Raw genomic sequence first — 27,491 nt, forward strand, 5'->3', positions numbered from 1 at the left:
ACGAGCAGCGCTACGGCCTATTTAAAGTGTACGCTGTAGACCAAGTGGTTTTTTTTTTTTTTTTTTTTTTGGACTCCCTCACTTCCTAATGTGCTGTCGTACGGAGAGTAAAACCTCTTCGTCCAAACCAACGAATCATGCACGAACACATGGCTCTCCACTTCATGGGTTTCAGACCACTTTATTGCATGCTTGCTCGTCTTTATTTCCCTACATTTTCAACAGGCACATTGCATCTTTAGCTTCGTGCTTTATTCTAATGCCATATACGCCTTAAAAAAAAGAGAAAAAGAACAGAAGAAATTGACATCAGACATCCCATTGCTGCAAGAGCAGAAAGCCTGATTATCAACAGTCTATTTACAACTACTTCCACAATACTTTTCTTGCTTCCATTATTAGTGTGTGAAAAACAGTTCAAATCAACAAATCAATTAGCCGCTACAACTACACGCGCCTGCTCTCTTCTTCTTTGGCGTTTTACGTCGATTCAGGAGTTGGGCGCATTACCGCCACCAACTGAGCTGGAGTGTGGGGCCGGCATGAATCAATCTCTCTCCCTTCCCTCCCTCTCTGCATTTACGGCGTTCACTAGACGAGCCTACCAAGAGGGACTTACACAAGGGCTTGAACTGAAAACTTCAGTGGGATATTTTGAAATTAGCTGCATTAAAAGGCGGCGATAAACACCACTGAAAAACACACAGAAAGCCGAGCCTATTTCGTACTTCCGCAATACACGTTCCCATAGTAACGCTTCACAAACTCAAGCATGGTGCGCAGTAAGTGGTCTTCGTTCCTAACTAATTATCTGCACATAACTAAAACGGCTTAGGTTATCACGTTTTTACATAAATACATGCTGATATGCAGCAGTAATGAGTGTTTTCGAACTTCAGGTTCACAGAAAGTTTGTACATTACAACGTTACCTGACGTCCAATTTGCAACTAGCTGGCCAGTTAGCTAGTTAGATAGTGAAGTAGAACAGAGGATCACAATTTTTTTGCTTAATGATGATTGGTTTGCATTCGAATCTAAAAAAAAACCTCATTCATTTAGCAGCACTGGTAACTTAAAATAGCACCTCTTTTTAATTTTTACACTTCTATATTAATACCTTGATAATTGGTCTTCTCTACTGTCTGTAAAGGCGATACTCTCCCGACAAGAAACTGATTTCCCTGCAATATCAAGAGTGAAAGTCTTGAATTATTATTATTTTAGGCGATGTAAAATATTAGATAGACTTCAGTTAGAAAGGTAGTCGTAAAAAGATATGTTTTTGTAACTGAAATTAGGGTAATATAATTAATTAAGTAAAAACCTTAATTTTTTTATTATCTTTGGAAAATTTTAGCTTCAGTAAGGGAAATATTCAAGAATTAAACCAAAGTTAAAACTTTAATTGTCTATACAAGTTAACCACTATATACACGTGTAGACAAAACTAAAGAGCACTAAGGCCTAATATTTTGTAAATTATTGGAAAGCCCTAAATATTGTAAAGCCTTTATGTAATCAGTGAAGTAATCAGTGGTGCAGCATTTGCAGTAAATACTACTTTCATGGTATTAATGGTATCGCTTTCTTTTCCAACCAGTCAGTGAAGATCTCATCCGCCATCGTGCTGAGCACAACAACTGTGAGATCTTTTCTCTGGAGGAGATTTCATTACATCAGCAGGACATTGAACGTATAGAGTACATTGACAGGTGGTGCCGAGACCTGAAAATCCTCTATTTGCAAAACAACCTAATTTCCAAGATAGGTAAAGAGGCACAGTATTCTGTTTATTTTGCCATGGTGTTGTCATGACCATAGTGTCACACCTGAGCACATTCTTGTTTTCATAAAAAAAGCAATTTGTTCTAATTATTCTTATACAGAATTAGTGTATGTGTGTTTTGTAGAGAATGTTGGTAGACTGAAGAAGTTGGAGTATCTGAATCTGGCACTGAATAACATTGAAGTGATTGAAAATTTGGAAGGTAAAAGCTCTATTCCACATTTTCACCTTTCTTTATGTCACTCCATTTTTTTCACAACAGACTCTGTTTGCTGGAATGACAGATTCAACTGTTTTTTTTGTTTTTTTTGTTCACTGTGTATGTGAATATACGTGTGTATGATACATGTGTAGGTTGCGAAGATCTTCAGAAGCTTGACCTGACTGTGAATTTTGTTGGTCGATTGAGCAGTGTGGAGTCTCTGAAACAGAATGTGCACCTCCGGGAGCTTTTTCTTGTGGGAAATCCCTGCACTGAGTTTAAGGGTTACAGGCAGTATGTGCTGGCCTGCCTGCCTCAACTTCAGGTACTGCATACTGCACTATCAGGCAGAGAAACAGGGTTTCATTCTAATTTTCTCCTCCAACAGAGTTTAGTTCCAAGATACGTCTAACACAGAGATACCCCCAGATTCCCCTGATTAGCTGGATCAGTTATATCTGGTAGTGGAGTCATGTCAGCCCTCTGTTTTACCCCATTAAGCCCTTGTTGACTTTCACTCACAACTCTCTTCCTTTGAAGACTAGTAAGAGGCTCAGTTACATTCCTGTCAACTATGTACAGAGCCATTTAGCTTACTTTGCTAGCTGTCAGAATCATCTGTATTAATTGTACTAATGCGTACTAATCTGTAGTCCTGGGTGTTACAAAACAGCATTGGGACACAGGACAGGTAAAGATGAATAAATACCAGCGCATAAATCACTATGTTTTTCTATCTGTATGCGATTATATGGTCATCTTTTATCCTTAACAGTGGCTAGATGGCACAGCAATAGGGCGAGCAGAACGGATACAGGCACTGCAAAACTTTGATGACTTGAAGAAGTGTGTCTTAGAACAAGAGGCTGAATATGTGGAAAGGAGAGAGAAACAGAAGAGGGAGGGGCTAAAAGAAAACTCAAGCAGCAACCCACAAGATTTAGATCACAAGCGTCTCCCGAGGAACGAGTGAGTATGATGTATTACACAACATAAAAAATCTAACCTCAGAATGTGTGTTTGTAGTATTGTGCATTCAGCCAGTCCTTGTCTAGTACAGCAAAAATGGTAATGGTAAATGGCTAATGGTAAATATACTCCTAGAAATGGAATTGTTGTTTGATCAGGTACTCCTACCATATAAGGTACCTTGTACATACAATAACAATGAGGTTAATTTATCTTCAGGTGTCCAAAGCATTTCTTCCATTGCTTTTTAAATGGCTTTTTATATTGAGCATAACTTGTTAAACACTGCATTCAACTGTGCCACCACAGCCCTGAGTAGGATAAAGTGTATAATGAAGATGAATGAATGAATGAATGAATGAAAGAAAGAAAGAAAGAAAGAAAGATAGCATTCCACTGGAGTGTAGGCATTCTCGAATCAATCTGGCCATTTTCCTCTTACTTCTCTTATCAACAAGGCATTGCCACCCACAGAACTGTTGCTCACTCAGTGGTTTTGCTTTTTGCACCATTCTATGTAAACTCTAGAGACTGTTTTATGTGAAAATCCCAGGAGATCAGTCGTTTCTGAAATACTCAAACCAGCCTGTCTGGCACCAACAACCATGCCACAGTCAAAGTCACCAGGATCATAGTTTTTCCCCCATTCTGATGTTTGATGTGAAAAGTACCTGAAGCTCTTGACCTGTATCTAAAGGATTTTATGCATTGTGCTGCTGCCACATGATTAACTGATTAGATAACTGCATAAATGAGCAAGTGTATAATTATTAAATGAAATGACTGACAAAATTTTACACACACACACACACACACACGTGTGTGATGTGCAGCCCTCATTCCAATTCCTCCCAAACATGTTCAGTGCAGTTGAGATCAGGTCTCTGTGCAGGCCACTCACAGTCTTCCAATCCAACCTTGGCAAACCATGTCTTCATGGACCTCACTTTGTGAATAGGAGCATTGTCATGCAGTAACATGCTTGGGCTTGGCCCCTTAGTTCCTGTGGAAACTGTAATGCTACAGAGACATCCTATAAAATTGTGTGCTTCCAGCTTTGTGGCAGAAGTTTGAGGATGTTATGGGTGTGATGGACAGGTGTCCACAAATCTTTGGCCATATAGTGTATATATATTTGTGGTATCAGGCATGTGGTCGAGCATCACCTGTGCATGATGACAGCTAGTGACAGCCCCTTTTGGGTTGCATTTCTGTTTTTGTTTGGGTTTTTGCTGAGTTTTTGAGTCAGTGTGAGTAAGTGTGCTGAAAAGCACTGCTGAAAATAAAAGTGAGCCCAGAGCTCATTTTTCTGCAAGTCTTCCGAGTCTTCCTCCACACCCATACGCACCAGGTTCTACAATATTTTACTATATATAGTTCCTGCTTCACACTGGGTGTTCCTGCTATAGGCTCTGGACCCACCATGACCCTGACCAGGATAAAGGTTTCTATAATTATACTATATATAGTTCTGAAAACTACAGGATTCGTTTCCCTATTGCATCCCGACCACAAGTAAAGTTATAGCATTTTAAAGTTAATTCTGCTATGCTAAAAATGGTCCATGTGGTCCAATGTGGTTCTGTGGTGGTCCTTTTCCTACCCTTTTAATATGTATAGGGGAGAGCACAGAACCACTGTTGACTATGACACATGTGCCATTGGTATGACAACCTGGCAGTAACATTTACTGTAGGTGTTTCAAAATCCCGGTAATACTACTGTTCCGGATTTACTTGCACCAGCTACATTGCTATAGCATTATCATATCATGGCTGAGAATGGTCCAACAGCCAAATAATATGGACTTTACACATCAGTGGCTAAAATAAATAACTCTGCATTAATGCCATGGAAACCACTAAACACGAATTCCTTCCTGGATGAGAATGGAATACATTCAGGCATCTTAAGTAACCACTTTATCTTGGTAAGGGTAGTGGTGGATCTGGAACGCCGGGAGCAAGTCAGAAATACATTTATGGATTGTCCTTGTCAACTGAAAAACAAACACCTGATATGTATATTGGGGTCCAAAAGTCTGAGACCACATTGAAAATCTGGGATTTTTAAAATTTAAAACTGGAAATAAACAGGACGTTTTTGAATTTTGAAAATTCTAAAACAAAACAAAAAAATGTGCAACATCTTGACTATTCAGTATTCGGGATGTTGCATAATTACAGACTTTTGGACCCCACTGTATGTCATAGGCATCTGATTCATTTACTGTCCAGCAGCATTAATGTAGGTCAGAACAACCATTTGGACCATAACTAGAGGGTTTTATTTAGCATGATTACAACCACTTAAAGAGAAAGAGTGACTGAATAGATGGATCAACTCACCAGGACCACACAATGCCAGTACAGTAATATTCTGGGGTATAGGTGTAAAAGGGCTGAATGACCGAAATAGAAAAATATTTCTGGGTGTATATATATATATATATATAGAAGAGGTATGAAAGTCTATGCTTATAACAGCTGTTTGTATTTGTGGCATAATTGCTTGTGTATGTTTGTTTTAGCTCTCAGATAACCAAGGAGAACACGAACCAAGACCCAAATCTTGAGTGCCATCCAAATCAGAATTCAAACTCAGAGGATGAGGAGAATGATTTTTGGGAAAAGCCATGTGCCTTTACTCCAGAGTCAAGACTGGAGGCACATCGCCATCTAGAGGAGAAGAGGAGAACAAAAGAGAGACTGAGGTACACTGTCAGGGACAAGGAAATAGGGCCAGAAAAAGAGGGTGGAGGGAGGAAAAACATGAACATTCATCAAGAATAGGTCTTAACCAGAACTCCTCTGGGTTCTAGTTCTAGTTCATTTTTTGTCACATATTTAAAAGACAGCTGGAGTGGTCATACAGTGATGACATGAAAAGTCACTTGCTATCAAGTACAACTTGGAAAAAAAAATGTTCAGTCTATTTGATATGCTGTTTGGTTAACAAAGATTGATTAAATTTTTTCCCTATTTTTTTAAAAAAGATAAAATCACAGCTCTGTGTTTGTTTTTGTGTTATGTCCAAGCAATTAGACACCACCATCCTGTTTCTGCCAGTCATTAGTAGGTACCAAAAACTACCAGTGGAAACCTTTAGTACCAGTGACCAGTGAAGTAATAAACTGGACCAATGTACACAGAGAGAGATATGATGTGTGCTGAAGTGGATAGAAAATGCTGTCTTCTGATTTTAACATTCATCAAAGTCTCTCACCACCTGGAGTGAAAGAGCAGAGTTAAGATGGAGAAAGAATTCAAATAAGGGCAATATTTAATTAAGAGAAATCAGAACAGCAAGGTCTTGATTACCTTACATCCTAGAGAGAGAGGAATAATTACGTTTATGTGTTGCTGCCCCAACAATGCCTCTCTCACACAATGCCTCTCTCTCTCTCCCTCTCTCTCACACACTCACACACACACACACACACACACACACACTTCTGAGTAGAACTAAACAACCTGTGGGGACCAATGTCTCTATTCATATTAAATACTAACATTAATTGAATTAAAAATTTAGTGTATTTCATTATTAAAGAACGGCTGATGGTGACACTTTCACAGCTAATGAAAATTCCTCATCATCAACATATCTTCATACAGGATTTTTAAAATTTATTCTCCCCAAACATAATTAAGCCAAATCTCAAATGAGTTTCTATTTACTCTACAGGATGTGTTTACTGCCTAGTGGTGCTCTAGAACTTACATAGAGCACTTGTGGACATTTAGAACACCATTTGAGATTAATCCACAGGAAAATGCATGATGGAAATTTCTGAGTTCCTGTTTTCAAATCATTTGCCGGGAATTTCTTGCCTGCGTCGGCGCTTAAGCTATACTGTTTCTTTCTTTTTTTTAATCAATAATTTTGTGCTATCGCTTTCATCTGCCGTATTTTCATTTTTTCGAAGAACGCTTTTGTTTTTTGTCAAGACAGCGAGTGGAGGCCATTCACGCCGGATTCGTGTCATCTAAAATAATATCAACAAATCTTCAACTAAGGTAGGTTAAATAATATGGCAAACATTCAGCTTGTTCAGTGTGTTCAGTGCAGGATGTTTAGTCACTCTTCCTCTTTTGTTAGTAATAACTTTATCTGTTCTAAGTGTATATTAGTTAGCTCTCTGATGGAGAAGATTGAAGCATTAGAGGTGTGCATCCAGACTCTAGAGAGGGTTAGTGAAAGTGAGAGCAGTGTAGTTTCTGTAGAGGAATGTTAGGCAGGGATCCTCCAACTCCGGCATTACAGCCCTTAGAGTGGGGCGAATGGGTGACTAGTCGGCAGCATAATCGCAAAGCCAAAGTTAACGCTAAGGCTCGCCCACGGGAGCACCACTCCTCGCCGATTCATGTGTCTAGCAGAAATCTGAAAGAGCTCTGGTTGTAGGAGGGACTATCTTAAAGCACGTGAAATTAGGCATTTAGGGGCACCAGCAGCTTGAGTTAGGTGTATACCGGCAACCAGGGCGCCGGACATAGCAGGTAATCTTAGGGTCTTCGGGAAGCACAAGTTCTCAAAGATAGTTATTCATGTAGGAGCTAATGATATATGCCTTCGTCAGTCAGAGGTTAATAAGAGTAACATTGTAGAGGTGTGTAAATTAGCAAAGGTGATGTCTGATGCTGTAGTATGCTCTGGCCCCATCCCAGTGCAGGTTATGGTCGCTGAACTGCTGGATGTCCAGGTGGTGCTCCGAAAACAATGTGGGCTTTATAGATAATTGGAGTAGTATTGAGGGCAAGGCTGGCCTGTTAGGGCGGGACAGTATCCGTCCCACTCGGGAAGGTGCTGCTCTCATTTCTTGCAGCATAGCACATAGTCTCCGTAACCTAATTAATGTAAAATTAAATCAAACAATGCACAGCCAGCACCTTTGATTTGAAGCTAGGACTGTTAAATATTAAATCTCTTACGTCTAAAGCGCTTATTGTTAATGAAACTATTACCAATCAGGAGTTTAATGTACTGTGTTTAACAGAAACGTGGATTAAACCTAACGAGTATGTCGCATTAAATGAAGCTAGTCCTCCAGGATACAGTTACATACATCAGCGCCATCTAACTGGCAGACCAGGAGGTGTCGCAGTTATTTATAATGATACTCTAGGCGTCAAACAAAAACTAAGTCATAAATTCAAAACGTTTGAAATTCTTTATACCAACATAACATACGTAGCCACAAAAAATAAGTCTACCCAGACGATTCTGCTAATTATTATTTACAGACCCCCAGGGCCATATTCTGAATTCCTTTGTGAATTTGCAGATTTCATCTCTAACCTGGTTGTTTCTTTAGACAAAGCATTAATTGTTGGAGACTTTAATATTCATTTTGATAACCCAGAAGACTCTCTGAGAACAGCGGTTGTGTCCATTCTAGATTCATTATAGAATAGGGTTATAGGGTTAATCAGCATGTAATAGGACGCACTCATAGTAGTGGTCACACACTTGACTTAATACTAACATTTGGATTAAATATTGAAAATATAGACACATTTCCAGTCTGAAGCTATCTAAGATCATTATCTCATCTCATTTAAAATGTATCTTAATCATAATATATGAACCTTGCCATCCTACTGCGTCAAATGTACATTCACATCAGCAACTGCAGCGAGTTTTATCAGTAATCTTCAACCATGATTGGATCGCCATCTGATCCTGTAAAGGAGCAGGTCTGGAAGGTTCAAAGGCATAGAGTTTTGTGGTCAACTGGGATGTTTGGATGCTGTTGCCCCCCCACTGTCACGCATTCACTCAGGTTTGTCCCAGGGTGCCCTCATGTCTGTGTTACCTTCTGGCTTTCCCTTTTAGTTATTCTGTCATAGCTAGTCTTGCTGGAGTCCCTGCTTGCACTCTGCACACAAAGTATGTTGTCCTTAACCATTACGGGACAAAAGTTACCTAACAATCTCTCCCTCTCTCTCTCTCTCTGTCTACACATGCTACTCCTGAGATGCCAGTGATCCTGACCCATTCTGCTCTCCGGACTTGCCTGATCCATCCTGATGCCCTAGTTCTGGTTGGAGCTACACATGCTACCCCTGAGATACCAGTGATCCTGATCTCTTCTGCTCTCCGGACCTGCCTGATCCATCCTGATGCCCTACTTCTGGCTGGAGTTCTCATCGTTTGAGATTGCTTGCTGCTACGGGGGGTGGCCCCAAATGGACGGTCTTATATCATTGGGATTACTGGGGGTGGTGCCACTTGGGGGCCGTGGAGATGGCTTGGGGATCTCATATGGGGAGATGTACTGTGATGGCTTGGGACTGCGATTGCTGTGGTGGTTTTGGGGCTGCGGTTACCACAAGTAGCTTTGTACTCAGGACTCCATCAGTGGACAGTGGATAGGTTTAACGGTGGATAGGTTTAACGGAAGATCGGTCACATCAGGTGACATGGAAGGGATCCACATCTGCTCCTCGCAGACTCTCCACTGGTGTTCCACAAGGCTCAGTACTTGGTCCTCTCCTGTTCTCCCTCTATACTCGATCTCTTGGTGCGGTCATATCCTCACATGGGTTTTCATACCACTGCTATGCAGATGACACTCAACTCATCCTCTCCTTCCCTCCCTCAGACTCTCATGTTTCTGCTCGGATATCAGCTTGTCTGGCTGACATCTCATCATGGATGACAACTCATCAGCTGAAACTTAATCCCACCAAAACTGAACTGCTGTTCATCCCAGGTGATTCATCCCCATCTCAGGATCTTGCAATTTCCCTAGACAATTCTCTGATCTCGCCTTCGGTTACCGCACGCAACCTTGGGGTAACCATGGACAATCAACTGTCCTTCTCCTCTCACATTGCTAATCTAACACGCTCATGTCGATTTCTTTATAACATCAGAAGAATTCGTCCATTTCTTTCCTCACAGGCCACACAGGTGCTTGTTCAGTCCCTTTCAAGACTGGACTACTGCAACTCACTCCTGGCAGGTCTGCCTCTGAGCGCCATTCATCCTCTGCAACTGATCCAGAATGCAGCTGCGCGATTGGTTTTCAACCTTCCTAAATTTTCCCACACCACCCCATTGCTGCGCTCCCTCCACTGGCTTCCTGTAGCTGCCCGCATCAGATTTAAAACACTGATGCTCGCCTACAAAGCCAAAAACGGACCAGCACCCACTTATCTCAAAGCACTTATCACACCTCGAGTGCCACCACGCTCCCTCCGATCCTCTAGCACTGCTCGACTGGTCCCACCATCTCTCAGAGTACAAGGAAGGCATGCATCGAGACTCTTCTCTGTTCTGGCACCAAGGTGGTGGAATGAACTTCCCCTAGATGTCCGAACAGCTGAGTCACTGGCAGTCTTCAAACGACGTCTAAAGACTTACCTCTTCATAAAATACTTAAATTAGCACTTTCACCAGAAAAAAAAAAAAATCACCTCCCCAACAGAGTTTTGGACTGATGGTATTTCTAGTTTGTGACCTAGCGAGCCATTATCAGAATGTATTTTTGATAGACTTCAAAGCACTATTGTAAGTCGCTCTGGATAAGGGCGTCTGCCAAATGCCATAAATGTAAATGTAAATGTTTAACAAACCGAACTTCTTGTGAAAACCATGATGAATTTACTGGTTGAACAACTGCGCTATTTGTCTATTGAGTACACTGTTATAGAGGGTATGTATTTATAATTGCACTATCCGTTAGCACCCAGATGAGGATGGGTTCCCTTTTGAGTCTGGTTCCTCTCAAGGTTTCTTCCTCATATCGTCTCAGGGAGTTTTTCCTTACCATTGTCGCCTCTGGCTTGCTCATTAGGGATAAATTCACATATTTACAATTTATTTTGGTTTAATTTAATTTGAATGTATTTATTTCTGTAAAGCTGCTTTGTGACAATGTCCATTGTTAAAAGTGCTATACAAATAAATTTGAATTGAATTGATATCAAGTGACATCCTACACCAGGACATACATTCATCGTCCAGTTTATTAGGAACACTTGTACTCCTGCACATTCATGCAGTTATCTAATGAGCCAATCGGTGCAATGCAAAGGATTATGCAGATATAGATCAAGAGCTTCACATCAAACATCAGAATGAAAAAAAAAACTGATCTCTGTGACTTTGATTGTGGCATAGATGTTGGTATCAGTTGGGCTGGTTTGAGTATTTCAGAAACTGCTGATCTCCTGGGATTTTCACACACTATAGTCTCTACAGTTTACACAGAATAGTGCAAAAAAAACAAAAAACCTTCAGTGAGTGACAGTTCTGTGGGTGGAAATGCCTTGTTGAGAAGAGAGGTCAGAGGAGAATGACCAGACTGGTTTGAACTGCATTTTGTCCATTTTGTCCCTCCAGGAAGGATATAGTAACACAAATAATCACTCTTTACATCCGTGGTGAGCAGAAAAGCATCACAGCATGCACAAAACACCATTGAGGTGAATGGACCATAACAGCAGAAGACTACATTGGGTTCCACTCCTGTCAGCCAAGAGCAAGAATCTGTCACTTGGTCTTTTTCCAGTCTTCATCTGTACAGTTTCGGTGAGTCTGTGCCCAGGATACCCTCAGATTCTTGTTCTTGGCTAACAAGAGTGGAACCTGATGTGGTCTTCTGCTGTTTTATGGATTTTGCTGCTCCCACATGATTGGCTGATTGGGTAACTGCATAAATGAACAAGTGTACAGGTGTTCCTGTTAAAGTGACCGGTGAGTGTATGCTTGAGCACTTGGTTACGTGGATTGTGGGTGTATCACACACATACTGTAGATAACTTTACTTACATGTGAACTCTCACTCAGCCTTCTCTTGCTATTTTGTGTAGAGAGCCAAAGAGGAAGGATAAACCTCCCAGAACTCTGATCACATCTGATGGAAGAGTGCTGAACATGAATGAACCAAAGTATGTCCACTAGCACAGACACCTACGCCCAAGGTACACATTCCAGCACTTACAATATGTATTGTGTGCTCCATTTTGTCCCTCCAGGTTGGATTTTACTCTAAGTGAAGATGAAGAAAACAACTGTGTACTTTTGGATCTGCATGTATACAGGTACACACCACCACCAACACACACACATACACACACAAAAAAACAGTTTTCTGAATATCCTACACATTAGGAGCTATTTGTCCAGGAATGTGTAATATTCTGTCTGTACTATGCGGTTGCAGGCATTTGGACACCTCTTTGCTGCATGTGGATATTCAGCCTACATACGTGAGGGTGACTGTCAAAGGAAAGGTGTGATACTGTCTCTCTTGCAGAAAAATGTACCTACACACAATTATTTACTTGTGTAATTGTATATTCACACAGACAAACTGTCTATTTCTCTGCCGCTCCTCCATCTTTCTCTTTCCTTTTTCTCTCTCACTGACTCTCCTCTCTCACTCTTTCTCTGATTAGTTTAATGGGCTGCAGCTGCAGGCTTGGTGGTCTTAAAACATATTGCCTTGTTGTAAATCTACTCATTCCTGAACACTTCAATTTTCGTGTGTCTGTGTAGATCACTTTTACAGTGCAGGTCAGGGTTCAAGGTCTTTTGAATCTCTCTCTTTCTCTTTCTCTCTCTGACACACACACACACACACACACACCCCTGATCAATACACATGGGGGCTGTACTTCCAAGAAGACTGTAGTTAATAGTGCTAGACCTGTACAGATGATCTAGCATCAAGCCTCTGACCTGTGGATGAACTCAAACAAAAAAGGCTATATATATATTTTTATGAACAATTTATTTCCTGACAACTGTTGATTTGTTGTACTACCGTTCTTGTGCCTTACATTTGGTACCAGTTTGTCTTACCCTGACATATATTAGAATTAAATTAGAATTAAGACTACAGTTTCAGTCTGCAATCAGACTTACAGCATCTTTTGAAGCTTTCAGTTTTTATTAGAAGTCCTAGCAGAGAAGCAAAATGCACTTTTTTCTGATATTTATCATGTTTTAACCCTATTTTAAAAAGCTTTTACTCAGATGCAGAGTTTAATCAAATTTAACAATGTATTTATTCCTGATCAAAATCCTATTATCTGGTTTCACTCAGAAGAGGATGAGTCTGGTTACACTCAAGGTTTTTTCCTCATGTTGTCTTAGAGAGTAATTCCTTGACATAATTGTCTCTGATGTCATTAGGGAATATTCTACAGAATCATATAACATGCTATATGATGAGTCCAAATATAATTGTATACAAATATTGATTATAGAATGAATTAAAAATGCTTTTAATTATTTTAATTATTTTTAATTATTTTAAATTAAAAATAATTAATATCCCCCCATTTATCATTTACTGCTGCCTTTTATATTCAGCTTCTCACTTTTCTTATTTTATCGATTCCAACACGTTTAGACATTTACCGATTTCCTATTTTACTCATGCAACATTTCCTAATATCATCACCACATATGAGATAATGAGACGGATGTGTCCAAATCTAGTGCATTATTAATCACTGCTTAGTAAATCCCAAGTATTAAAACACAGCACTAAATGTTATCTACAGTGACGAATCTATTTTGGTTCAGACAGATTTGGCTTGTGTGGTGGCTCTGTAGCTTACCACAATCGAAGCAAAAGTACTTTAATGCTGTGGCTTTTTAATGCTGTGGGATTACTAGACAGCAATAATAATAATGCACTGTAATACCTCAGTAATGTACATCCTTTCGTTTCGCTGATTTGTGGGTGTTTTTGCAGGTGTTCCAGTTGGTTTTGCCTGATGAGGTTAAACCAGATAGCAGCACAGCTCAGAGATCTCAAACTACTGGCCACCTGCTTATCACCATGCTCAAGGTACTTGAATGAACCTTGACACAGATAATGCCAAACAGATTTCAATATGTAGTCATTTTTCCTAAAAAGTAAACCAACATTCGGAAACCAGGTGGGAAAAAAAAGGTACACCCTTCCTATGTCCACAATCATTAAGAGAGTAATTAGCAGCCAAATGTTACTTTTATTCAATAATGCATGCCTCTTTAAATCAATATAGATGATATGCTAAAGGAAATAAGTCACTGTTTAAATATAGCTCTTTAAGCACACTGTCACTGGTTAAATACTATGATAAACATACCACTATGCCTTGGAAAACACCAAAAATTCAGGGCTGCTATCATCAAAAGCAATTTACAGTGCAATATGCAGTGCAGAATATAACTTTTATTCAACTCCTTGAACAGACATTATGTGGACATTTATGGCAAGCTTTGTATCTTCTGTATATGAAAGTGAGTAAACAAGCTAACTATGTTTCAAAACAACAATGACTTTTACTGTTATTTACAGTAATATTCTATCAGATTTAATTCAGTTTCAGTTTGTTAGATCAGAAAAGTTTGTTGGACACACTATCAGAATCTATTATAAAGCAGGGATGCACTCGCAGTGCTTCTGTGAGTCAAACCATGGTCCTTTAAGTGGCATTTCAGTGTAATAACCATATGATTTTCTGAGAAGATTTTCTTTTAAAAACATAAGTCTTAAACTTAAGTCTTAAAATAAGCCTTAAAATAATTTTATATTAATTAAATTATTATTTTTTTGGAGATTCAGCAGAGATATGCTGCCTTGAGCGCAGCACATGGTCTATGAAGTGGCAGATTCAGTATTTCTTTTGTTTGTACAGAATTATGGTAGAAATGTGGTAGAAATATTGGTTTATTTTGGAGCTCAGTAAGGCAGTGTTTAGGTCTGGCTACTGGAGCAATCTGCTGAAGAAAAAACTCTGAATAATGCATCTATTGACTCCTGTGAGCAAGGTTCAGTGTATAATGGTCAGGTATTGCAGATAGATACTGCAGATCAGAAATGCGTGATACTGTTTCCTAAGAAAAGTCTGAGAGAAGAAGAGCAATATGCTACAATAAACAATAAAACTTTTCATAAGCCTGAACATTTTGGGGTAGTTTCAAGTCTTTTTTGTATGGCAGTTTTAAGTTGTAGTTTGGGTGGGAGTTTTGATGAATCCTGGCAACCCTCCCCACGAGCTTTGGTGAGCTGTCCTTTAAAGCTCCACAAGAAAGAAAAAAACCTTATGCAGGCACAACTTTTTTGTTCATCCTCCTAGATCCTGTTGGACATTACTAGTCAGAAGCTTTCTGACAAGGACAAATTGTTCAATCTGAATAATGTATGTGTATGGTTACATCCCTACAGTCATTACAAATATGGGTGTGTGTTTTGTTTGTTTAGTTGCATGGAGAGGTAAAAGTAAAAAAAGCAACTCATAAACTGACCAATGGTTCCTGCAGAGGAAATGGGACTTCAGAGACCTCAAAGGAAAAGGGCAGGTAATAAAACATTCACTCTTATTAGTTTATTTCTCTAGTTTTTCATCTGTATTTTCAGTACTGTACAAAACTCTTAGGCACATGCAGAGAAATGCTGTAGAGCAAAGTTGCCTTCAAAAATAATGAAATTAAAAGTTTCTACATAAAAAAAAAAAACAAACAAACAAAAAACAAACAAACTAAAGAGCAGTAAACAGTAATAAATGAACCAAAGTCAATATTTGGTGTGAGGACCCTTTGCTTTTAAAAAAAATAGTAGTCTGATGTACAATTTGTGCAGTTTGATAAGGAAATGAGCTGTAAGTTTTACTGAGCATCTTGCAGAAGCAGCCACAGTTCTTCTGGAGACTTTGACTGTCATACTTGCTTCTTATTTTTGCAGCAAAACCCAACAGCCTTCATTATGTTTTTTTGTCTGAAAAGTGGTCTCTTATGTAATATGCTGATTTCTTTACTGACATACAAACATTCTTCTGCTACATTTAATTTTGTGGTGGAATCTAAAATGTTTTTGTACTGACTCGATAATGAATGTAGAAGTCATGAAATAAAACTCTATAGCAAAGTTTATACTAAAAAAATAGGGTGTCTAAGACTTTTGCACAGTATTGTATATATTTATAGTTTATGTATAATTTTATATACGTGTATAAAGGTGTATTATGTAGCGTGACTGCTGAAGGGCTGTAACATAGCTAAAAGAGGCGGTGAATCAATGCATATTCTTTATGTTGAAATTTCTGTTTCATGCCCACTGTACCTGGGATAGGCTCTGGATCCACTCTTGTAGGATAAAGTGGTTAATGAGGATGACTGAATGAACTAAATAAAAAATTAAAATAAGATAAGAAAAATGGATAAAATAAAGTGGAAAAAATGAAGCGAGTCTAAATTTAAAATTCTGAATCCAAAATACATTGCAGAGTGGTAGCCAAAAAAGAAATATATATACATTGGAGTGAAGTATTGTTTCTTCGGGACTATGGTGCAACACAGTAAGTATAGTAGTAATACGGTATGCAAGACTACATAAAGTGCAACTACATAACAGTGTGAGACAAGTACGGGACAATTAGTATAATTCCAATAAGTATAATATACACAGAACAATAAATTTAAAGAACAGTGAATACACTGTACAATAGATACACGATGCAATGATAAAAGAACAGCGTTGTGTAGGAAAGCTATTGCAACAATGGCCTGTAAACTACTGAGTAGCTTACAGTAGCAGCAATATTGGCAGCAATGTAGCAGCAAAAAAAGAGTCTCATTAACAGAAAGTGCAGTGGTATTGAGTCTTACTGGGTTAGGGCTTCGACTAGCCAAGGTGAGTGAAATCTGACTGCCTAAGGGAAGAAACTGTTGCGGAGTCTGGTGGTGGTAGCACAGATGCTCCTGTACCTTCTGCACCAGATGGCAGGAGGGTATCATTAGTATCATTAGTCCAAGCAAGAGGTGGAAGGGTCGGCTACAATGCTGGTGGCTTTTCGGATGCATTGGTTATTGTGCATGGTGCTGATGGTGGGTAGAGAGGCCCTGATGATCTTTTCAGCTGTTCTCACAATCTGCTGTAGGTAAGGATGCTCTCTATCCACCCTCTGTGGAAGGTGGTGAGGCTGGGAAGGGGGGTTGGCTCTTTTCACCCTCCATGGGAAATGGAGGTGCTGCTGGGCCTTCTTGGCTAGGCAGGTGATGTTGAGAGTCCAGCGAGGTCTTCTGTCATCACCAGGAAACTTGGAGCTTCAGTTTGCCTGAAGTCAACAATCATATCTTTTGTCTTATCAACAGTGAGAGATAGATTGTTGTCTCTACACCATTCTGCAAGCTGGTTCACCTTCTCCCTGTATGCTGACACATCATTGTTGCTGATGAGTCCCACAACTGTAGTGTCATCAGCAAACTTGATCATGTGATTTGAACTGTACTTTATAGCACAGTCATGAATCAGCGTGGTAAACAGCAGTGGACTGAGCACACAGCCCTGGGGAGTGCCGATGTACAGTGTGGTGGTGTTGCCGATTCTAATAGACTAGGGTGTCCCGGTCAAAAAGTCCACTTGCAGAGGGAGGTTCTCCTACCCAGCAGGCTCAGCTTTTCTATGAGTTGTTGTGAGATCATTATGTTGAATGCTGAACTGAAGTCTATGAAAAGCATCCTTACATTGCTTTTTTTCCAGGTGGGTCAGAGCGTAGTGGTGGCATATATTAAAGTTGCTACAAGGGTTTGTAACACTTCTTGATAATGCATTTGCTGAATAGAACAAAAAGGGCTGATTCTGTGCTTTAATGAGGATGAGAATCACTCAAATGCTGATACTACTCTCTACTGAGAATGAGGATCACTCAAACGCACCATAGTGCACATGGGCTGAGATGATGCAGAATTCAGTAAAATCTGTCAAAGGTGGAGTGTGAGCACTATAGTGTTTTGCAATTGTCCAAAAGTGAGACTCCTCAGAGAGCCTCTTGACCTAAAGTATGTTCAAGTATATCTATGGAGACACTTCCTTTATGCAATGGGCTCACCAGTCTTTAGATGAAGAATTCTCTTTATGGTACTCCCTAAAGCATACAAAAGCTATTTAGTGACAAGCCAACTGATCTTCCACCTGTCACGTCCACATTGCACTTGAGAGCTCTCATTGGATTGACCAAGGCACATTCTTATCTGCACAGGCAGATATATTGATAGGTTAATAATATGCTCCAGCACCAGAATATTGGCAAAAATGCTGGGTTTGACGACAATGTGACATTCTGGTCAATAACGCAGACATTGTATGCTTAACAGATAATGCATGCAATTCATCTGGCAATAGTGATATGAAAGACACTTTATATCTGCTTCTTTTGTTGGTTCACATACACAAACTATTGGCAAAACCCATCAGTTAGAACCCTGCGTGCAGGCAATGTTACCACATACTTTAGGGTAGACCCAGAATGAGACACTTCTAACTGACTTTGCAAAAAGTCACACCATAGTTAGAAATCTTGGCTCAAAGCATTTATTAGTATGCTGCTAATTTTACAGACCCTGACCAGTCAGTTGCACTCGACCACCTACATTTGGGGCAGTCCACCTGCAAGTGGTAGCCCCAGAAGACCTACCAAGGCCTTCCAGCTCTCTGTGGTACTCTGGAGAGAGGAACAGAGACAGGTTAATAGGGCTGAAGAAAGCCTGGTTCTTTAGGGGTCTTGTTCCACAGAGTGCCGTAGGCTACGGCAGCTTCTTTTGGCACTATGCTGGGGTCAGCGGAGTTCTCGGATGGGGAGGACAACGTGTAGGTTCCTGTGTGCAGATATGTGCTCCTCAGCCAGTGGGATGGCTTCAGCCAGAGTGTTGACTTGGTGTCACTGGAGAATCGTGTATCTGTATTGGAGTATTGCATGTGTGTATGCAGGTATAAACTTGTCAAGGACCTCTGTATATATTCATGATTTAATTCGCATTATTTTTTGTCATATTGTCTCCTTTGCTGTCTCTTCCTTTTACATTTTTTTTCTTATGCTGTATCTCCATTTCATTTCCATTATGAAATATGGGTTCACTGTCTTTCTTGCTCTCATCTTCTCATATCTTTAGTAATTTCTTTTTCTTAAGCAATCTTTCTGTTTTCTCTTTAATTCCCTTCTATGTGGTTGCCTTTAGCGATCAAGCTCAGTCACCTTCACTTCAGTACACAAAATATCAGGCTGTGTGTATGCAAGACATTGAAACTAGCAAGAATATATAAAATGCAAGAAAATTTAATTTGCTCAAATGTACAAAAGAAACCAAATGCCTTAGTAATTTGATAGTTATCAAATGACTCAAGGCAGTTAGTGACTGGAAAACATTTGGTAAACTCCAATACACAGCAATGACTTGCTATTCTTTAAGAGTATTGTGGAAAATTGCCAGATAGTATTATGATTTTGTCTCATTTTTGTAGCAGTCCTACTAAGAGCATGCTTGAATGTGTGTATTTTGGGTTAGTTTTCCTTCAAATTAGCTTAAAAATGAGGGATTTTTCCTTAAAATTAGCTTAAAAATTAGGGATTTTCCTTCAAATTAGCTTAAAGAATGAGGGATTTAATCTTTACACACAGTATGCAGTAGAAATTAAACAACCTTGAATAATGACATCATCTTAGTATGAATATTGCTGACCTCTGGGTAATTTTACAAAAAAAACACACCCACACATAGATACTTCACAAAGCTATTTTATGTCTGATCTAACAGTAGCGGTAGCTGCTTCATAGTACATCAAGTTTGTGTGTGCACCAATGGAAGATTGGCTCAGGAAGTAAAGTAAGGTCTAACAGCAGATATAATTTAATTCCTGTTGATTTATTTAAAAGCCAACAGCCAGAGAGACACCATGCCTACATCAGACATGGCATTAAAGAGAGACAGAGAAAGTGGAGGAGCAAGGCAGGAAATATAGATAGACGAGAGAGCACAACAGTTTTAAGGTTTCCACCTAATGTTACCATTTTTACAGGGTTGTTCATGTAATAAAAAAAAATCCAAATAAAACTACAAATTAAAAAATAATATTACACTGAATAAACAAATTACAAATTAAAAGCTTCCATGTGTGCTGCAAAAATAAATAAGTTTTAACTATCAATTTGCTGGTAATTGTATAATATGGGCTCTATTTTTGTGCCAAGGCAAAAGCAATTTGCTGGTTAACACTGGCATGTTGTTAGTTTGGCTGGGTAAAAGCCAGTCTTTCTGTATGCACTCTGTTGCTATTTTTTGTAGGTAATGTGTGGTGCAAAAGGAGGTGTAACATTCAAAATCCTCGGGTGCAGTGAGAATGTAAAAGCCATTTTTAAGGTTTTAAGATGTGCATTTATAAACAACTCTGCCTGTCTGAACGTGTCTGGCCCCACCTTACCATGCATGCTCTTGTTTTTGGTCACTGTTCTTAGTGGTGGTGCTGTGTAGTATATGCAGAACCACTCTCACTCACTCCTGAAGGAATTTTGAAGCTAAAATGTTGGCTTCTCCTGCAAAAGTCCTGATGCTGTCAACGCTGCCTGTGGTGTTGGTTTTATTCTCTTTTGGGTACAGTGATACCTTCTGAGATCTGGCATCACAGATATTATAAACATCTCTTTCATTCTCCTTCTCTCTCTCTCTCTCTCTCTCTTTCTTTCTTTCTCTGTCTGTCTCTTTTTCGCTGCTGCTTTCTGCAGGGCGATCTCTGGTTGTCAGAGATTAGAAGTTGACCCCAGCAAAAGCTTTGCTGTACAACTGGCCAACATTGTCCCTAAAGAAGACCACACTACCCATGGTCCCCTGCAGCTCTCCTGGCCCTGTCGAGCCCAAGAGAAGCCTGTGTCCAAAGACTTTGTGGATGACCCCGAAGTGCCCCCTCTCATGTGAGAAACACAAAGAATGGAAGAATGTGAGAGAATACATGTACAACTGTGAAAATACAGTACATGACAGCAGTTATAAATTACAGTTTTGGGGAATTTTGTTATTCTTTTGGATGCATGTGAAGATATGGACTTCACAGGGTGTTCTTGGGTTTCTTCCTATCTTTTACTTTTTATTGAATATTCGTATAATTGTGTTTACATGTACCAAGCCTAGAGTGAAATGTACTCCAGTTTTGTTCATTCGAGTTTGTAATTCAGATGTCTCCAGCATTGTTAGTATTCATTCACACAAGGATCAGAATAGGTGTGAGGTGCACATGTATAGTGATAGAATGGAAGCCCATTTGTTCACAGATATGAAATCCAATAGCATTTTATTATATCAAAGATGCACACCAGAAGTGGATATTCCTTCTCTAGTGAATTCACACCAGTGGGCAGAAATCACTTGAAATTTATTTTGTTCACACTCTAAAATGCAGATTGGAATTGGATTGAGACAGTCCAGCTGCTCCACTTTAGGTTTACACCGGGTTTACAGTTTTGCTGTACTTTTTCTGGGCCAGAGGGATAAGGGTCAGATGAATAAAACATGACATTGTCACTGAGCAGTCAGCCAATTTGAATTATTTACACTCATCTTCCCAATTCCCCATTCCATGGCTGTGGAATGAAAATCGGATCTGAACTGAGGTGTTTTTTTTTTTTTTAATATGTTTATTTTACTTTGTCTCTTATGATTTCTGGATTTCATCCCTACTTCCCACACATCTCAAACAATTTTACCTTCCCTATCCTGAGACATACTGTGTAACCATCAATACACAGTGGGATCTGTGCCCTGTGCTCTGCCTAGGCCATGTTGTGCCTAGCTAAACTCCCCTTCCTGTGCACACATATAGTACATACACACCAAGTTCCAGTCAGTAACCCTCAGATGTCTCTGATGAGACAAATGTGAATTGCACAGACCAGTCAACCTTTGCAGTGTGAGTAAAGCCAGAGCACTGTGTGTGTGTGTATATGTGTGTGTGTGTGTGTGTGTGTGTGTGTGTGTATGTGTGTGTATGGTGACCTCATCTTGCCTTGTGTTAGAACCACACCCACTTTGAGAGCAGTGAGATATTCCCACAGCAGAGACTGTACATTCTCTCTCCGTGTAGTGTGTTTGCTAGAATACCCCCATCTACTTTGATATATGATATATGAAACAAATGACATGTTACACTCAGGCAGTGTGTAAATTATCATCAAATATTGATGAAATCTTCCTCTCTCTGCCTCTCCCACACCCAAATGCACACAAACACAAACAATCTCTCTCTCTCTCTCTCTCTCTCTCTCTCACTCACACTCACACACACACACACACACACAAACACGCACGTGCTCTGCTGCAGCCAGTCAGTCTGTGAGAGTAAAAGGCTAGTCCCTATAGACATATACAGGAGTAGAGGAGGATGGAAAATAAGAGTGAAGGATAGAGTAAAGAACGCAGGCAGCACAATAATATACACTTATCATTTAATATCATTTTAGGTGATTGTATATTATTAGAAAAATCAGGAGCATCCAAATATTAAAGTTACTCATAAAATGCAAATCCAACCACTTACAAGAACCAACATGAAATAAAGTGAATTACTGTGTGATATCTGTGTACTATAATGCACTTGACTGACTGTATTGAATTTTTCTTCAGAAAATTGTATATACCTATAATTTTTTTTTTTGGATTGCATGTATTTGTGCCTCCTGGGTCTCCTTCTCCTCGTGCTTGTTTCTTTTACAAGTAGCTTTCACAGGGAGGAGCGCCATGCCTAATTATCTAAAAAATCATTTATTTGACAAAATTTGATACATGGCATTATAGAGTGCTAAGCAACATGATGTTAGTCAGATCATTTAATTCCACAGCTGCTCCTGACATCACAGAACAGGTCAGTACAGCTTCAAACGAGGCAAACCTACATGTTGTTTCACTTCACTTTTTCATCTGTGTTAATGATTTCCCCAAATGGAAAGAGAGTGGAGAGGGGAACTCTGGGGAGTGAATAGAGTAACACAGTGGAAGAGAACTAAGGATACATGTGTAGGCCAGCACTGTTTGGGGTATGTTTTGGATGTATTACATTTTTTTTTTTTTTTGCTAGTGATTGAATTTCCTAGTTTTGTGCTTTTATTTGGTAATCTTAACCAAAACCCACACAGTGATGGGTGGGTCTCAATTCTTTCATGACCGCCTGTGATGGGGAAACAGTATCTTTTATGTGTCACATGGAGTTCTCCACATTAATATCACGGAAATATGATTAAACAGCTGCTTAATTGAAGTATAATTTGGTTACCAGACATTAGATTTTCTGTATTCTTTCTTTGTCTGGTTTGGCATTAAAATGATATCAGTGATATGTTTTCTGATTATTTTAATTAAATAATGATATTTTAAACTAGAACATATTTTGCTTTCATGGTCAAATGCATAGCAGTTAACGGTTCCCCTGACTTAAGAAATACACTGTCTAATTTTGAAATGAAATTACTTTTCAATAAATCAATGCGAAACGGTGTTGCGTATTTATTAGTACCACAATTAAGCCGTGTTATGAATTATTCTCCTTCAAATTATAATACCAGTCCTCTAAAGTTAAGGAGAGTCAGCTAGTCTGCACTCCCCCGCGATTTCAACCTCTGCCCCTTTATCTCAGGAAAAACAGCAGAGAACATGAACAGCCCATTCACTTGTAGTAGTCTTACGCAGCGTGTTAAAGTTTTAGGTTAGCCATTCGGTAAGGGACCGTCGTCAAATTTCACACATTTTTTAAATTCATGTTCTATCTATTTATAATAAATTGTTTTAGAAAATAATTCACTAAAAATTAACTACATGACATTTTCATATTCTAAATATTGTAGTAGACTCCCAGTAGGATGACTGACTTACTACAGGTGAGATTTTGTCAGAATGTGGTATCATACAAATATGTACGTTAATTATTTCATAAAATAATTCACTAAAAATTAATTACATGACATTTTCATATTCTAAATGTTGTAGTAGACTCCCAGTAGGATGACTGACTTTCTGACTAAATCTCACCTGTAGTATGTGGTAATATATGGATACGTAAGTTAATTATTTTATAAAATAATTCACTAAAAATCAACTAAATATTATTTTAGTATTCTAAATGTTGTAGACTCCTAGTAGGATAATTGACTTATTACAGGTGAGATTTAGTCAGTAGGTTCTATTATACGAATACGTAAGGCTAGAACCCCGGTGAGGGAAGGTGTAGAGGAAGACTCAGGAGACTCGGGAGATTTTGGCGGAGCTCCGGGCTTGTGTTTATTCAGTGTGCGCTTTTCCTCGCCCTTTCCAAACTCGACAGAAAACCGACCGCTCTTGAACTTTCGCTCCGCCAGGTTCAGGTTCACGCTTCTTGGCGTGTGTACGTGTGGGTGTGTCTCCCGAGCTCTGCCAGGCGGTCTCGCATTCTGTCTGTCTCTCTCTCGCTCACGGGTTACGGGTGTAAGCACTCTCAACTCGGGCTAATAAAACACAGGTGAGAATCATCACGTGTCAGCTGCTGGTTCGACCATGCCTCTGCCGCCACAGAAAGTTAATTATTATAGAAAATAATTCACTAAAAAAACAGCTATATTAAGTAAATGTTGTAAATGAGGTTTGTAACTGCAGTTATCACTGAAGAAATTTTTACCCTGCTGATTGTACCATGTACTGTTTTTTGTTAGTTAATAGTTTTTTCTGTTGATGATAATGTGTATCTTCTTACTGATCACTGTTCACATGAACTGGTAAGTCCAGCAAATAAAACCAACATTTCTAGAGCAGTACAATATACTTAGTACAGTAGATTCTTCTGTTTATACATGTATTTTAATAATGTATGAAGGGAAAATAATTAGTATGTAATTTTGAATTTTGTACTAAACAGAGTGATTAAGAGCAAAGCAGCCCAAATTGGCACTGGTTTTGCTTAATAGCTAAGCTTTTAACTGGTCAATGGTCAGAGATTACTTCTTATTCAGTCTTAACTTTTTGTATGTTTTGACATTATGACAGGTGGTTGAAAAGGACATTATGGCAGGTCGCAGAAAAGGAAAGAGAGCATCCAACAAGGATCTCTGGGCAGTAGCAGGTGGATTAGGTGTAGTCAAAGAATTTTCAGAAGTGAATTTATTTTTCTGTCATCCCACTAGCAGTCTACTACAACGTTTAAAATATGAAAATATGATTTAGTTTATTTTTAGTGAATTATTTTATGGAAAAGATTATTCCTATTTTCATGTAATACTACATACATCAACATGCAACATACATCATCCTACTGGGAGTCTACTACACCCTTTATAGTGTAAAAACGTCATTTTATAAACTTTTAGAGATGTCGGTTAAATAACGTTTGCACCATGTTGTAGTGGGTGGAATTTGCAGACGGTCCCTTACGTACCGCAGCCGCTCAAACCGCATTTGAGCGTTTTCAGACATAACCCTGCAGCGACAATAAATAATTAAATTATGTACAGGTAGTATTTATTTGTGCTGATAAACAAAAATACGCTAGTGCTGTATTCGTAAGACAGTCACCTCCGAAGTCTGTGGGAAGGAAAACCCAACGTCTACCGAATATCGCACCTAAAACTAACTTTACCGCGCTGTCGAACGCGGCTCGGACTACACGGTTGCGTACGTCAGAAGAGTGTCACGTGACGTTCCATGTCTCGCGCCTCTCCCACCGCTCCCTCCGAGTCGTGCGTCTGTTTCAGCACTAGTGGCGCGTAACGGAGGTGAAATTCAAGAGGCATGCTTCGTCGGGAGCGGTCGCGTTTTGATCTCGATAGCGTGTGTAGCGTGCGTCTTTGTGTATTATGTATTGGTAGTGAATATTCGTGACTCTGATCTTTGTCTCCACGTTCGGCTCATTGTTCCTTGTGGCCGTGTGTGAGTTCTTGTTTTTTCTTTGTTATATTTCAGTCTCGCGAATGTGGTGTGATATTGTGGTGTGATTTTACCACCTCAGCACTACCGCTCTTCTTGTCTATGTGTGTTTGGGGGGGTGCTTGACAGGCGTTCGCTTTCTGTCCTCAGCCGATCCGCATCACGCATCTGTCCTCCATCAAGATCCTGGAATGACCAACCGCACATAAAGGGGCTCGCGCCCTCCTGCTCGGATCATGGCATGCGCCTCATCATGCACTTGCATACGCGCGCCGCCGACGCTCGACAGCAGTGAACATGGGGCTCAGGTCGAGAAATGGCGCTAACGGCGCCCAGGACTCAGGCGAGCGGCGGAAAGACGCGGTGGCCGGGGAGCTCGAGACATGCACGAGCCACGAGCGGGATGGCGCACTGCTGCTCGCCACCTCGGCGAGGCAGGCAGAATTTAAACGGGGCTCGCAGAACTTTGGCCTTTTGGCCAAGACGCCTATCGGCTACACGCGGCCCGTGAAGAGGAACAACATCCGGAAGCGGCGCATCCAGAATCTCATCTATGATGCACTCGAGAGACCGCGGGGATGGGCGCTGCTCTACCACGCGTTTGTGTAAGTACTCTCAATGCCCGAAGCACACACACATCAAACCTTTTTGCACCTTAAAACTACATCCTGTAACTTGATCGAGCGAAAAGAGGGTGAGATATTGCTTTACCATATGTGCTTTACGTACATAGTCTCGTGTACTTCCAGGTTTTCTAAGCATTAGCCTGCTTCTGAGCTCCCACAGAGCTGTATCTTAATTAAAGATTTAGAGTTGTGAACTGCCTTCCTACAATTTAATGGTAAATGAATTTAAAATTCGTTTCTTGTAATCAACTGAATTAGCCAAGTTACATCTCTGTCTTTCTAAAGGGATTCTACACAAAAACCTTTTATAAAATGGAAACCTTTTTAGTAAGAATCTACACTGAGTCATTAAAGGCTGTCCAAGAGGGACAAACTGAAAACTCGGTGTTCTAGATGAAGTTTCTTTTAGTATACACTTGCTGCATGCAGACTGGGGAGACAGAGCCCCGGTACATTTTCTAAACTAGTTAACAGGCAGTAAAAATGAGAAAACACTTTATACTAAGCTAAAATGGAAAGTAAATGCAAGATGAGCCTGGCATCTAAATATCATCTTAATAACGCAATCTAACGAAGCTTAAGCGCTGTAATTGCTGTCCATGGTGCTGAAATGAAAACCCGAGCAGAGCAGGTTAGACCTTGCCTTTATGTCTATATACATGAGAGAGAGAGAGAGAGAGGAAGAGAGAGAGATGGGAGAGAGGATGTCAATTAGTGAGTGTTAATGTGCTACAAAGAGCCAACAGCATAAAAAATAAATTATGTAAGTGACCCTTTTAATAAATGCACACACATACAAACACCCACATGGGGCCTAAATGCATGTTTGCTGGTTAATTAGAAGAGCTTCATTACAGTGGATCAGAAAGCAGATGATTTTAAGATGACTTGACCCTGAGCCAAAAAACACTATTTAACTACTCTCATACAAACACACACACACACACACACACACACACACACACACTTCTAACCCTTCATCTCATGCCATAGAATGTTCTCTTTCTCTTTGAAACCTGTTTCTACATACAACATGCTGTTGTTCAGTTCCTCTATTTCCCCTCATACTTCAGCTTTCAGAGATTCAGGATGAGGTTCAGAGTCTGCTGCTTAGAATTCCGGTGGCTTTTAAGTAATGTGTGTGCAAACTTGTGGTCTCTGGGCTTCTAAAAAGGCTTTTTTTATACAGATTGTTTGTGTGGTCTCCAGATTTGCAATGACCCTTTTAACCAATCTTAGCTGAGGGTAAT

At 39.7% G+C, this 27,491-nt stretch overlaps 2 protein-coding genes across 4 annotated transcripts in view; both read left to right on the forward strand.

The window, feature by feature from the left end:
* The first annotated feature begins 536 nt into the window (after window positions 1-536).
* Window positions 537-23,217, forward strand: dnaaf11 (dynein axonemal assembly factor 11). The gene is made up of 12 exons (XM_026941263.3): window positions 537-782; window positions 1,603-1,770; window positions 1,913-1,990; window positions 2,143-2,315; window positions 2,766-2,959; window positions 5,490-5,672; window positions 11,779-11,856; window positions 11,944-12,009; window positions 12,132-12,201; window positions 13,674-13,769; window positions 15,171-15,268; window positions 20,464-23,217. Exons 1-12 carry the CDS (start codon window positions 773-775, stop codon window positions 20,651-20,653), a joined length of 1,404 nt encoding a protein of 467 aa, XP_026797064.3. The 5' UTR covers window positions 537-772; the 3' UTR covers window positions 20,654-23,217.
* Window positions 23,218-25,264: 2,047 nt separating this feature from the next.
* kcnq3 (potassium voltage-gated channel, KQT-like subfamily, member 3) overlaps window positions 25,265-27,491 on the forward strand; it is a 51,380-nt gene continuing 49,153 nt past the window's right edge. Inside the window, exons 1-2 of one of the 3 annotated variants that reach the window (XM_053227674.1) lie at window positions 25,265-25,618; window positions 25,766-26,220. In XM_053227674.1, the coding sequence (XP_053083649.1) occupies window positions 25,913-26,220 (308 nt within the window). In that variant the 5' untranslated portion in view covers window positions 25,265-25,618; window positions 25,766-25,912. Of the gene's footprint in view, window positions 26,221-27,491 lie in introns of all 3 variants that reach the window. The other 2 variants (XM_026941259.3, XM_053227675.1) reach the window with 2 other exon arrangements.

The sequence above is a fragment of the Pangasianodon hypophthalmus genome, chromosome 21 (assembly GCF_027358585.1).
Source record: "Pangasianodon hypophthalmus isolate fPanHyp1 chromosome 21, fPanHyp1.pri, whole genome shotgun sequence".
NCBI lineage: Eukaryota > Metazoa > Chordata > Actinopteri > Siluriformes > Pangasiidae > Pangasianodon > Pangasianodon hypophthalmus.

Coding starts and splice junctions, on each gene's coding strand:
- dnaaf11 (XM_026941263.3), top strand. Junction 1,991..2,142: donor AGTGATTGAAAATTTGGAAG/GTAAAAGCTCTA, acceptor ATACATGTGTAG/GTTGCGAAGATCTTCAGAAG. Junction 2,316..2,765: donor CCTGCCTGCCTCAACTTCAG/GTACTGCATACT, acceptor TATCCTTAACAG/TGGCTAGATGGCACAGCAAT.